A 14,122-nucleotide genomic window follows, 5' to 3' on the forward strand; every position below is an offset into this window, starting at 1 on the left:
TAGCATCCCGCGCTCTGCAGGGGATCTGTGCATCTCAGATCGAAGAACTCCTAATGAGGCATGGAAATTCTGCTCCAAGAAGTGTAATTTAGAATAATTAATTCAATGGCAAATTATGTGCAGAAAACAAAACAAGAAAAATGGGACTAAGTAAGTAAAAACGGCAAAATTGATTTTTAAAACTCTTCAACAATAATTAAAAGCTTAAGAAATGACATTCCACACTTCTTAACTCAACTTTTCAATTACAGAAAAGTTACATAGCTGTAATTAAGAGACCACTCTTTTAACAACCACTTAAACTACCACAGCCAAGCTTACACATTTTCTGCCAAGTTTAAGTGCAGCAACTTCAGATATTCTAGGTCCTTCAACAATGAGACATTGGGCAAGATCCCATTATTGTGCAGCCTCTGGAGGTGGTTGACATTCGGAAATAAACTGCCTGATTTATAATTCTAGAAGCAGTTATCTGATTCAAATCTTTAATATTAGTGAATGTTGATAGCTTTACCACAAAGTCCAGACAAACTATGCATTAATTATCCTCCACTATCTTGTCAAAGAAGAGTAAATGCAATTATCTACATTGTGCAGGCTATTACCTCTGCGTTAATAAGGGACTAGACAGGGTTGATACAGAGCAGAAGTTTCTTCTTACTAGGGTGTATAGAACCAAGGGTCAGCCAGATGAGAAGAAATTTCTTCACCCAGCAGGTGATAAATCTTTGGAACTCACTATTCAAATGGGCTGCGGACATGCCACCTCTCAGTATATTCACAAATGAGACTGACAGAATTTTAGACTTTTGCAGGATTGAGGGGTCAGTGTAAGAAAGTGGCACTGAAGTAAAAAATCAGGCATGATTTAATTGAATAGCAGAGGAGCTATAAGGGGTCAAATGGCTTACTCTTGCTTCTTTTGTTATTTCTTATGATACCTTACTGAACTATAAAGTATTTACATTTTAAGGAAAATCATGCCAAACCACCTGTCACTCAACACTATCTTCAACAATGATGTTATGGTGCCCTCAAAAAGGGAATTCGGTAGGCATCTGAGAGAGAGTAACTTGCAGGATTATGGGGAAAGTGCAAGTGAATGGGCCCAATGAAACCACTTTACTCAGAGCTGCTAAAAACTCAATGGTCCACCCTCCTCTTATGCCATAACTGTATGGAGTTTTAAGCCCATCCTCACTGGCATGGAAGTGGTGGCCACTGTAATACAGAGATGCCACCCAATGTTTCAGAGATATAGCAGAAGAAGTTTTTACTTCTGCCACCCAAGCTCAGGTTGCTAATCAGACTGCTGTCATAACAGCATTGGTCTATAACGTTTGGTGGGTGTAAGGACGCCACAGCAATCTAGATAAGATTTCTTTATTAGTCACGTGTACATCGAAACACACAGCGAAATGCATCTTTTGCGTAGAATGTTCTGGGGGCAGCCCGGAACTGTCGCCATGCTTCCGGCACCAACATAGCATGCCCACAACTCCTAACCCATATGTCTTTGGAATGTGGGAGGAAACCAGAGCACCTGGAGGAAACCCATGCAGTCACAGGGAGAACATACAAACTCCTTACAGACAGCGGCCAGAATTGAATCCAGATCCCTGGCAATATAATAGCTTTACACTACCGTGCCGCCCCATACGCTACCATGTTGCCCATCTACCCGAGAGCAGATGACAGGGATGGCTAATAGCTTGCCTTGGGAAAATAGCAGTGTCTCTGTGGAGTACAAATCTAGTAGACAGTGCAAAGGACATGAGTTGAATAACTCAATGCCAAGCACATAAGACACCAAGATGCTCTAACAGATGCAGTAACTACCTTGGACAAGTAAATATTTGAACAATGGTCATTCCCAGGATATAACTGGGACGTTGGGTGAAATCATGAGACCTTTATAATGGTCACTATCAGGCAGTTATATGGTACAATGACACAACATGCAAATAGCATGTGACCACCACCAATATATTCTTCTGGTCAATGCTACACACATGGGATTCTTGAGGCATTCTGCTGTGCCTCCATGTGGGACACTTAGCATAACATCTGTGCAGTCCATCATTCCCAATGTCTTTGGAAAACCTGTAATTTAAACTAATCTATTTGCCATTCTGGCTGATTCTCTCTGTTCAACGGATAGGAAATGAATTCTCCACTCCTAAAGCAGACAGCATCTGTCACATCATGAATGCTGTGCAGGTGCAAAAAGAAAGACATGACATACTGTATATCAGCCACTGACATCAAGAGGCCACGAAGCTGAGGACTGCAGCAACCTGCACCTCCCAAGGAAGAGTGAGCCAGGCACGTGTGCTGGACTGAAACTCTTCTTGTAAATGATGGGTTATCTCTTTTATCACTGCTTTTTAAAATCTTGATCCCAAATATGTCATCCTTCAAGACAGAGGAGATAGCAGCAAGTAAACCTGCAAGAATCATAAGGGAAAGACCTTCTTGTCCCAAGTTCTTTCTCCCTTTACTTTTGACCTCCTTTGTGAAGTACAACTAAATCACCCATATCTTGGGCGATGAAAGGCAGCTTCAACATGACAGAGAGAAAAAAACAGCCTGAAGTGCAATCCTGCTGAGCCCAACAAGTTCTCCAAGTGAATACTCAACAAACCTGCTGTAATGGATAATCTCTTCAAATAACACATGTTTGAAGATGAATGCTGTTCTTTAGATCTAATTTCTTGTGTGTGCCTCACACTATTTGCTAATTGCACATAAATGGACCAATTTCACAAGGCAGGCGCATACGCATGGTACAAAAATGACTGATATCGCCCCTCCTTATTTCAGGCCACATGCATCACTTGACTGAATTTTCAATATGAATGAGGCACAGTAAAGTATATTCATTATGGGAGGCACAGTGAAACAGCAGTTAGGACTTCTGACTCACAACTCCAGCAACCCAAGTTCAATTCTGACCTCTGGAGCTGCTGTGTGTAGATTGCGCCTTTTTCCTGTGACTGTGTGAATTTCCCCAGTGTTGCCATTTCTGAAGAGGTGTTGGTTGATTAGTTAATTGATTATTGTAAGCTACTGCCAGTGTCAGTAAGTATAAGAAAGTTAGGGTGGAGTCACAGGTAAAATAAGGAGTGAATGGAATTGCTCTGTGAGTCAGCACAGATTCAATGGGCTGAACAGCTTCCTCCCATGTTGTAAGGAAATATGATAAGATTGCGAGTCTTAAATGGATTTTGTGCACACATGGAGACCTAAAGCTCCTAAATTTCATGTGCGACGCAACCAAGCTTTTAGGACACTCTTAAGTTTTGTGCCAAGTAAGTAAATTTAGATACTGGTGATGACAGGGAACATTTGGAATTCTGTCTTGTGTTTCATTCAAGTCTTTGGCAACAACAGGCTCTGTAAAGATGTAGAGTGAAAACAAAGGTGGTATCAAGTCCCTTTCATTGAGAGGACCAAGCCAGAGAGAGCTCCCCAGTCTCTCACTGCTAGTTGCCACAATATACCTTTTCCCTGTGCAATCATCTCAGTGATGTGGAAGAACAAGTTCACCCCTTTCTCTGCATCATTGGCCCTTCAACTTCAAGGGACAGCAAGCCTATCTAAACTGCAATTTTACTTAACATAGTTCAAGCATTCATTAATATGGTGGAATCAGACTTATCGTGGCAGTTAAACTCTAAAATCAGAAACATCTATCATCTGTTCACTGTCAGCATTGGTTTAGTGGTAACAGTGTTGACGTAGTCAGAGTGTTCTGAATCAAGCTCCAGTCGAGATACATGAGGGTGTAATCCAAGGTGGCATTTCAGTCCAGACTGAATGAGAACTGCATTGTTCCACGTTCTCAGGAGACCATTCAGCACATGCCAGCTCTTGGAGCAGTTCCTTCAATCCCATTCCTTCATCTATTTTTCCTGTAATGCATTTGCTCTCCCATGCCCATAAACACCAAGCACTTGCCACACTAAGGATAATTTACAGTTACCTGTTAAGCTACCAACCAGCACATCTCTGGCAAGTGGGAGGGGACCAGAGGACCCAAGGGAGACCCAGGCAGCGACAGGAAGAATGTGCAAACTCCACACAAACAACACCCAAGGTCAGGATTGAACCCCAGTTTCTGGACCTGTGAGGCAGCAGTTATACCAGAAGCACTACTATGCCATCCTTGCTGGAGGTGCTGTCTTTCAGATGAGATACTGGAGGTTCCTCTGCACTCTCAGGTAGAAATATAAGATTTATGGTGTGATTGAAAGAGAAATGGCTTTTCCTGTGTTTATTATTCAATATTTATTCCCCAAACACCACCATTGAAATAGATTACCTGTTCATTTATCTCAATGCAACTCATGAAGCCTGGCTATGTGCAAACATTACCACGAGTACTGGAGTACTGATTTTCTTAGCTATAAGAGTCTGTGGCATGAAAAGGCCATATAACCACAAACTTTTTCAATAGTCAGATTGTATTTGTACAAGTCTCATTACATGTATTGACCCCTTTCTAAGAAGGTCATTAGTCATGGAGATCATTCTGATTACTAATCAGCACCCTGATTCCAGGCATGGCACCTCTCAAAGAGGATTAACAAGCGATAAGAATATCATGCAGTTTCCTGGGCATTGTTCATTCACATGCAGGGAAATGGTGTTTACGATTGAACATCAGCGATATATTAATAGAATGAAAGGTTTTCCAATTCATAAAATTGAGGGGGTTGACATGTGAGGTTTACAGTTTGGGGTTGCAACTGTCATTTGCCCATTAAGCCATGGCAGTATCTACCTACCTCTTTCACTTCGCTTCTCTGGTTCCCTGAAACTTTTTGATGTAGTGCTGAATTGTGGTCTGATTAATATGCAGCAGGGACTACCTGGAATGATCCAGTGCAAAGAAATTCAAAATTCTATTGCCCTGCAAAATGCTGCTTTCCTAGCTGGAGTGGGCTGTTGGACTTAAACTACTCGTTGACATACCTTTCCATTACTCACCAGTCAGGCAATGGGGAGGGGATGCATTAGAATCACAATTTTCTGAAGCATTGATGATCAATAAAAGGCCCTCTTGCTCTGTGAACCCTGGTGAGTAGGAATGCATGCATTGGAATGAAGCATCCTCTATGATACTTCACTCTAAGTGGCTTCAATCCTACATGTTCCATTTATTATTAAAACAAAGAAATTGAGGGTTTTCCACTGGGAAACCCAAGTCCCTATTGTCAAAGCTGTACTATAAATATAACTGAAGTAGCACAAAACTCCTGACAGAACTCTAAAGCATTAAAAACATCCAGATGCATGGAAAGGAATACTACCTTTCACATGTAGCAACTGAAAAATCACTCTCCAAGCGGCATCCAACTAAAGCATAATGTGTTCATGTTCCCACAGTCCCCTATTTAAATATATCTGAGCTGATTCCCAGCAGACTTTAAAAGAGGGCCTGCAATTTGGTAGGCATACCCCACTCCACTCCATTTTACTCATTTCCGTCTGGAAATCAGATAAAAAGTCAAGGAATGCATTGCCGTAGAGAGTGGTTAAAGCTGGGTCACTGACAGCATTTAAGAAGTGCCTAGATGAGCATTTGAATCGCTTAAGCATAGAAGGCTAAGGACCAAGTGCTAGGGATTAATACAGAATGGTGCCCACTGGTCAGCATGGACAAGTTGGGCCGAATGGCCTGTTTCCATTTTGTATGCTGTGACTCCATGACTCTAAAAATCCAACTCCATTTCATGACACTCTCAGGATATGAAAGTTCCAAGTATTGTACTGAGCATTTATTCTTCATTTCTTACACAATTCTTCATTTTAACATTAATTTAAATTATACTTCAAGTCAAAAATCTTGTTTTTCAGCAAATTAATTATGAAGTAAAATAACTTAAAATATAGTTCAGTGCTTTGTTGCAATAGCAACAGTGTCAGGTTTGTATAGGATTGTGTCCATATTGATTGACTTACCAATGAAAAAGTTGAAGTCCTACATCATTGGATATCACTTCAAAATCTTTTCTCTGTGCTTTAACCACTTCTTCAACCTGCCTCTTATAGTCTCTTTTTGCTAGAACGCAGTTCATATAATACAGTTCTCCAATATCTCCTTCAACTGAGCAGAATCACACCTCCTCACTATGGATGTGGTGGAGGTGTGGTAGGAATATGGTGGTGAGGGAAATATGACACCCTATGAACCCCTTTCTGAATATAGTCAATATACTCCTGGATAACGATCAAAGATTTTTCCTCTGCCTAGTATTTGAACACTACAGCCAATTATAGTTCTACAATTCTCCCAATGGAGATCAGCAAACTCAGGCCAAAAATGGGAACAGAAACTATTAGCTTTCAGTTGTTAACTACTGAGCTATCAGAACATCTTCCACACATTTGTGCTTAGTGTTTGCCTTTAAAATTAGTTAAACTCAAATTGTTCTTTCTGATTTTTGTTGTATTTACTTCTGTTTGCATGCACTGTAACAAGCATGGCAACTGTGCCCTGTTTGTGGGGTACATTGCTGGGGTTTACGGAGGAACTGAACATTGTGTTTGGGAAATTCTTCACATCAGCTCCTGCTCTGTTGGCATAACTGTTCAGTGAAAACCTGAATTAAACAAATGAATAGGGCTTCAGCCATTCTTCTGACAAGGTAGCAATTGTAAAATCGGAGCCGAGTCAAAAACCTTACCAGACAAAGTTCCAAAGAAATTATAAGTCTTGTATTAAAACCCAGAAGTGCATAACACCAGAAAGTTGCCAAATTTGAAGTAGCCTGAACTTCTGGCATTAGCCATGCAAACACAAGTTATTAAAAAAAATACAGCTTCTTAACAGACAAGTTCAGCAAAGTTAAAATTTTGTGAAACTTAATCCTACCACATTGTCTCAGCTCTACCTAAAGTAGGATCCATAGAATGTCCATACCTGCCATTTCAAACCACAATGCAATTGGTTACTGCGGCTTGCAGCTCTTCAAGAATTCAGTCAACTTATTGGCATAGTCATTTTTTGAAAGAAAAATTAAATGATTTCAATGAATAAAATAAAAACATTTTTTTCTTACCAATCATATGATTTGCAACATGGATCTGTATTTCCCGTTCAGTCTCAAAAGTCATCTGGCACTTAATGCACTGGTAGGTCTTCTTCTGTCCAACAATTATAATATGAAAAAAATATTGTTTATTGTGATGTACTAAATTATTGTATAAAACAATTTAAATGAATACAATTCTAATCAACGTGGTACCACATTGAAATCTTAAAGTACTTACAAAAAGTATACACTACAGGGCCTAATTAATAAACAAACCCCCAGGTTTATAATATTTACATGTTTATATACACTCCTTCTTCACAATATTGCAAACATAAGATTTTTATTTCTATTCCTACTGTACAAATTCTTTTAATTTTCTTACCCTGGGAGCAGGTGATGCCTGGGATGACTTTTTCTGGCTACTTGTTTCTGGCGTCATTTCTCTATGGTCTATCTGGATATGACTCTCCAGATCTTCCACAGTTTCAAACTTAACTGCACAATCAGGACACCGAAGGTTGGCACTGGTTCTTTCATTGCTTTCCTGCTGAATTACATTTGCAGATTGGCCATTTGTACTTCTGTTCATGCAACCTGCACATAAGCCATATGGCAAGCCATTGATGTCAAGTTTCACTAAGTCCTGTTTGCTTCTAAACTCCTTCAGGCATAAAGCACACTTGTAGAGCCTCTGATGACTCTGGTTACTTGGAGATGATGATGCAGAGTTTCCTGACAATTTCTGCATGTGGAATGTTCCATGAATTTTCAGCTCAAGAGTAGAAGTGACTGTCTGCATGCAAACTACACAACGGAAACCCGTGAGAGAGTTTCTCAGGTCTGGATGCATCTGACAATGCTCAATAAATTCCTCTTCACTCTGCAGTGGCATTTTGCAAATTCTGCAAGTTCCCGTATCAAGACTTTTGCTGTGGGTGACCTTATGCTCAGTCAGTGTTAGAAGTGAAGGGAATCTCTCACCACAAATGGGACACATGTAGTGCTTTGCAGGTCCACGATGGGTCTGCATGTGCTCTCGGAGACCACTCTCTGAAAAAAAAGTCCTTGCACAGATGTTGCATTTATGGCTTCCGGTAATGAATTCAGCCTTTTTCCGTGAACAATCATCTTCTCCAGGTCGAATGTTATGATCTCTCAACCTGTGATTCTGAAGAAGCACCTCCATGGTATATGCTGCACCACAGATATCACACCCATACATAGGCTCTGACGCATCAATATCATCTTCACTAGCTTCATGGCTGTTTAGAGCTTCCTGGTTCTTCATCAGTATGTTCTGCAAATCAGTATCCACTCTCTTATTGCATGGTGCAATGCCATTTGCAGTACCATTTTGGTTATTGTTGTCAAACACGCAATGTTTCTCTCTTAAGTGCTTTTCTAGCAAAATAATGGCATGGAAGGCCTTACTGCAAAATTTACAATTGTATTTTTTGCTGTGTGTTGTGATGTGGCATTGCAGTTCTACTTCAGTACTGAATGTATCACCACAGAATATGCATTTGCGACCTTTAGCTGGATTGCCCAGATGGCTATGCTTGACATGAAGCTGAAGATCTGCCTCCTTTCGAAAATCCCAATTACAGGCTGTGCAGCGGTACATCTTCTTTTCATTACTGTGCTTCACAGCCAAATGCACTTGTATGGAGACCTTGGAATCAAACACTTCTTGGCACAATGTGCAGTGGTACAGCACAAAAGTATGCATATCCAACAAGTGCTTCTGCAGATCATCCACTGAGGAAAATTGCTTGTCACAGCTCTCACAGACATAATGAGTTGATGTTGTCATGTAGTGTATGGTAAGATGTTGTAAAAGGCTCTCTTGAGAATCAAAATCCTCTTTGCATTGAGGACACGACTGCTTCCTTAGAAGAATTTCCAAATGTGACTTGAGATGGCTTTGGAAACTTTCAAATGAGGAGAACTTGAGATCACATTGGTTGCATGGGTATTCGCCATTTGATAGTGAAGGTACACTTGCTGACAATCTCTGTCTTTTAGGAGAAGATACCTCTGCATCAGAAGAAACAGGACTTTGCTCTGACTTTGATTTTCTGCCACTGTTTGCCAATGGAATGTTCTTATGGTTTTCCTTGATGTGCTTTGTGAGCTTAAGGATGGTGCCAAAAATGGGTGAATTGGTACAGTAAGGACAAGAGTAAACTTCCATGAAGGATTGTGTCGCCTGTAGTACAGGTGACTCTAGCTTCGGATTTCCTACATTGCAGTGAGCTTGCTGAATGTGTTCTGTAAGTGAAGATTCTGTCAGGAATCCCAGTGAACAATGGGAACAGAAGAAAGTATGGTTTCCATCTTGAGAAATCGTGTTTGGGACACAATGTGTAATTCGTATATGTTCCTGCAAACTATTTAGTTCTGCGAACATCTCTGGACAGTAGTTGCAATGAAATGTAGATGCACTGGTAAATTGCATTACTGGAAAAACATTATTTTTGTGTACTTTCCGGACATGCTCATTTAAATTATACAAAGTGGGAAGTGAATCAAGGCAGAACTGGCATGTATGACTTTGTTGAGGTTTATCCGAGTGAATGGTTTTTAAATGAATTTCTAGGACAGCCAAACTACTAAAATCACGCTTAGAACAGTACGGGCAGCTATAGGTGACTTTTGGTGACCAAGAGTTTTGCCTTCCTTCTCTTTCCAAAGATCCTGAAGGTTTCCTCTGACTTCTGGATGGTTTTAGAGTTGAATCAGGTGTGGAACCACGTTCTACTGAAGCACTGGAATCAGGAGTTGTACTGCTCATTGAAGCAGCACTTCCTGTAGCAGGATCAGGACTTATGCTATGATTACTGGAATCTGGTTGCCTATGGCTATCCAAGTGGCAATAGACTTCTTCCACCGTAGGAAACTGTTCTGGGCACATTGGGCATTTATGTTTCTTATTCCCATGGGCTAGATCAATGTGATTGATCAATGCATTTTCTTCAGCAAATACTTCAGGGCAGTGAATGCACTGCAACTCTGCCTTCTCACATATCTGTGGGTGATTAGTTGCCATATGTTTTTCCAAGTCTTCAGCTTGATTAAATGTCTCATCACAATAATCACAGACAACATCTTCCTTCTTCATCTCCTTCTCGAGCTTGGCAACATGATCTTTGTTCTTCTTATGGGCCTGCATGTGACTTTGTAATGAACTAGTAGAAGAGAACCCACGTTTGCAAATTGTACATTTGAATGGTTTACTTGAGCTGTGAGTTTTCAAGTGGATCTTGAGATGATCACTGCGAGAAAAAGCTGCTTCACACTCATGACAGTGGTACTTCTTGTCTCCAGTGTGAAGTTTGATGTGACGGTCACGACTTCGTTTATGTTTGAATAAACGGCTACAAAATGTGCACTTGAAGGGAAGTTTGTCGCTGTGGATTTGCTCATGCCTCTTAAGGTAACTCAAACGGCTGAATGATTTGTCACAAAATTGGCATGGATAGGGCAAACCAGTCCCTCCTTCTTCATCCACAAGGCCAAGATCACAGCCCTCTCCTAACATCTGAGAAGGTGATGCAACATCTTTACTGGAGGGAGATGAAGCTACCCATGATACTTGTGGGTCATCATCACCATCTGCAAAGAAAAGGAGAATAAATGGTTTAATTCCCAATTGTTCAAGAATAAGAGCAAATTATTCTTAGAACGTGGAGCTTTGTTACATTAGAAACTTAACTACTCTCACAACTACACGCCAGCATAAGCAAATGAAAAATGGATTCCATCAAATAATATACAGATCTCTGTGGTGGGGTGCCAAGCTTCTAAATATTTTTCCACAATCATGCCATGCTAAATAATTTGTTATGGGGCTGAATCTCATTTCATGTTAATACAAACTTGCTTATATTGTTTTATTTCATCTAAATCATCTATAGCTGATTATGCACAGGAACGAGATCTCAATGCCAACAGATGTTCCTAATGCCATAATTTCCAGTTCTCCATCCCTCAGATAAAATGTCTGTCTTCTATTCAGCATCCTTCCAAATGACATAAGTTAAGGATGGGACCACAAAATTTTGGCTGGTAACCCAATTGTCAAAGCACAAAAAAAAATGGTTAAAGTGGTATGCCATGAAATGTCAAATTATTTCCAAGAAATTTTTTGGCCTTCATTTTAAATATCAAACAGATATATTTCTATTTAATGTAACCTCCTATCCATACACAACATTTTACATGCATAAGTGCAACAAATCCCCAAACCACCTCTCTTCCAAGGCTGTTTGAAAATACTAGCCCTGTCTGTTCCCTAATGATTTTAGCAGTAGCACAGTTTGACCTTTACCTTATAATAGTCTCGATGATCAAATCATATTGCAGGCTCCTTTAGTGATTTTAATAAATGTACTACACAAGCTTATTTTAGATAAAAATATTTGGCTAATTTAGAAAGACATGCTATCCCTTGCAATTGTAAACCATTATTGCTAACAAAATCCAGAATTCAGCAGAATGTAAAAAAACACTTTAGAGTGGATTAAGGTCATTAAAAAGTACTAATCTTCTAAAATAAGCTTTTGCAAGCACAGCAGCAGAGAGCTTGCGGCCTTTTGAATGCTTTCTCAATATTCTTATGAGGAAACCAGCAACAAAGGATGTTAGCATTTAACATTTGCAGCAAAACATATCACATATTCACACTATAACATGTCTGTGTGCATACTTATTTATGTGTTTACATATACGTGAGGTGGCAAGCCTTTGAACAACATCAGATTATCACAGCAGTCTAATCACCACCGCAATTGAAAAGATTAGCTGCTTGGACCATTGTGACAACCGACTTCAGTTATGGTTACTGGCAGAATACAGATGTCAATGCAGAAAGAATTTATAAATAATTAAATGTCAAAGTGGTAATAACCAGGTTACTTGCTTTAGTGATGTTCAGTGAGGTGTATATAGGGCTTGGACGCCTAGGAAAATAGCACTGTGCTTCTTCAAAAAAGGGCAATGGAATCCTAAGATTAGAGCTTGGGCTCTTGGTTTATTCTCTCATCCAAACAACTGAACCTCAAATATGCATTCCTTCCAAGCCCCCCACCATCCCCTCACACACACACAAAATATTTCCTCAATTATTAAATGGCCTTGAAACTACAATCTTTTGACATGGAGGCAACAACACTGTGAACTGAGCTATGGCTGACACAAAACCTCATTTAAGCCCCATTACTCCTGCAATAATGATTAGTCACCATATAGTTTTTCCCAAGCATGAAGATAATACAATTTTTGTTTGCAACTTAATTACCCATGACACGTGCAATTAGTCAAAACAAATGCATTTCCAAAACAAGTCAACGATTACTGTACCTATTCTGGTGACAAAACATGCATGTATAATGAAATGCTTACCTAATTACTGATAACAGGAATATGGCAGTACAAATGACAATACACATCCTATGATATCAGAAGCTTTGCAGAGTTGACATGAAGGTGCAATATATAAAGCCTTTCAGGAGATTCTCAATTATGCTACCTTTACCTTGTAAAGGCTTGTCAACTAACTGCAATTATGCTGCATTTTTACATCTTAATTGAATCATTTTCAGGTGTGCACCAAGTGTGAGAAGTGACAGCATAACTAAGTTATCCAAGCATGTCAAACCAAACCAGTATGAAACTTCATCCAAGAGACCATTTGCAGCCCAGTGCAAAACCTCATTAAAAAGCGTCCTGCCAGCTGGTCAGACTGACCTTAATCTGCAGTGCAAAGTAGATTAGTGTCACAGGTGGCAGCTACCAGTCTCACAGCAATAGTTAACTGCAGCCATGAACAATTGGGGCTGCTGAGGGTTCATCCATGCTTGAATGTAGAGCACCTCTTAGAAGCAATATGAAGCAGACTTTTGTACAGCCACATCAAATACTGAAAACTTGAATTTAAATACTACCTTTAAAAAGAAGAACATTCCCAGACAAAATCTGAAGGGATAGTATGACAGGTGACCAAAAGCTTGATCAAAGAATAGATTTTAACAAGGGCTTTTTTGGATTATTTTCCAAAGTTTTAAGCTTTGGCAGTGGTTAAAATGGCCAGAAATGGATTGAAACAGAGATGTAAGGATTGTAAGGCTAAAGGGAAGTAGAAAGATTATGGAGAAGATCAAGAAAAATGGCACTGAGCCATAAAGAAGCATTGGAAACAATGGTTTATTATTGTTATGTATACCAAGATACAGTGAAAAACTTTTGTTTGCATGTCATCCAGGCAGATCATGCCATACATAAGCACATCAAGATAGTAAATAAAAAACAGGGTGTAGAATACATAATAGTGTAGCAGCTGCAAAAAAAGTGCAGTGCAGGGAAACAAAGTGCAAGGGCTATGACGAGGTCAATTGGGAGATCAAGAGTTCAGCTTTAGCATACGAGAGATCCTTTTAAGAGTCTCATAACAGTGGGATAGAAGCTGCCTTGAGTCCAGTGATATGTGCTTTCAAGCTTTTGTACCTTCTGCTGGATGGGAAAGGAGAGAAGAGAGAATGTCTGGGGTGGGAGGGGTCCTTGATTATGTTGGGTGCTTTCCCGAGGCAGTGGGAAGTGTAAATGGAGCCAATGGAGGGGAGGCTGATTTGCATGATGTACTGATGTACTAAAGGATGAAAATTTAAAATCACAAGTGCTACATATGCAGAAGTCAATGTTGTTAGCATACGTTGGGATGGGACTTGGCACAGACTAGGATATGGACAACAGAGTTTGGGACCATGGTAACTTTACAGAGTGTGGAAGGTGTGGAGCCAATCGGGAGAGCACGGGAATAGTAGAAGTTGCAGGTAACAAGGACAGATGAGTGTTTCACTAGCAGCTGAGGCACAAAGACAGGAGATATAGTCAAGGTGGAAAAAGATAATCCTGGTGTTGAAGAGGACACCAGACTGAAGTTCAGCTTATGGTCAAATAGGATGCTGAGGCTGAGAGTAGTCTGGTTCAGCCTGAGACAGTGGCCAGTGGCAGCACATAGCAGGTAGCTGGGGAACGGAGTTCTTCACAGTGAACCAATATTTTGTCCTTTCAAAGGTAAA

General features: G+C 40.1%; 1 protein-coding gene across 4 annotated transcripts in view; it reads right to left on the bottom strand.

Annotated features, from left to right (window-relative positions):
• The window catches only part of znf423 (zinc finger protein 423), a 295,490-nt gene that overhangs the window by 139,401 nt on the left and 141,967 nt on the right, over positions 1-14,122 (bottom strand). For 3 of the 4 annotated variants that reach the window (XM_052028340.1, XM_052028339.1, XM_052028338.1), the window contains 2 exons: positions 7,426-10,658; positions 7,068-7,152 (listed from right to left, as the gene is read on the bottom strand). In XM_052028340.1, the coding sequence (XP_051884300.1) occupies positions 7,068-7,152; positions 7,426-10,658 (3,318 nt within the window). The remainder of the gene's footprint in view (positions 1-7,067; positions 7,153-7,425; positions 10,659-14,122) is intronic. The other variant, XM_052028341.1, reaches the window with a different exon arrangement.

Source organism: Pristis pectinata, chromosome 13 (assembly GCF_009764475.1).
Source record: "Pristis pectinata isolate sPriPec2 chromosome 13, sPriPec2.1.pri, whole genome shotgun sequence".
Classification (NCBI taxonomy): domain Eukaryota; kingdom Metazoa; phylum Chordata; class Chondrichthyes; order Rhinopristiformes; family Pristidae; genus Pristis; species Pristis pectinata.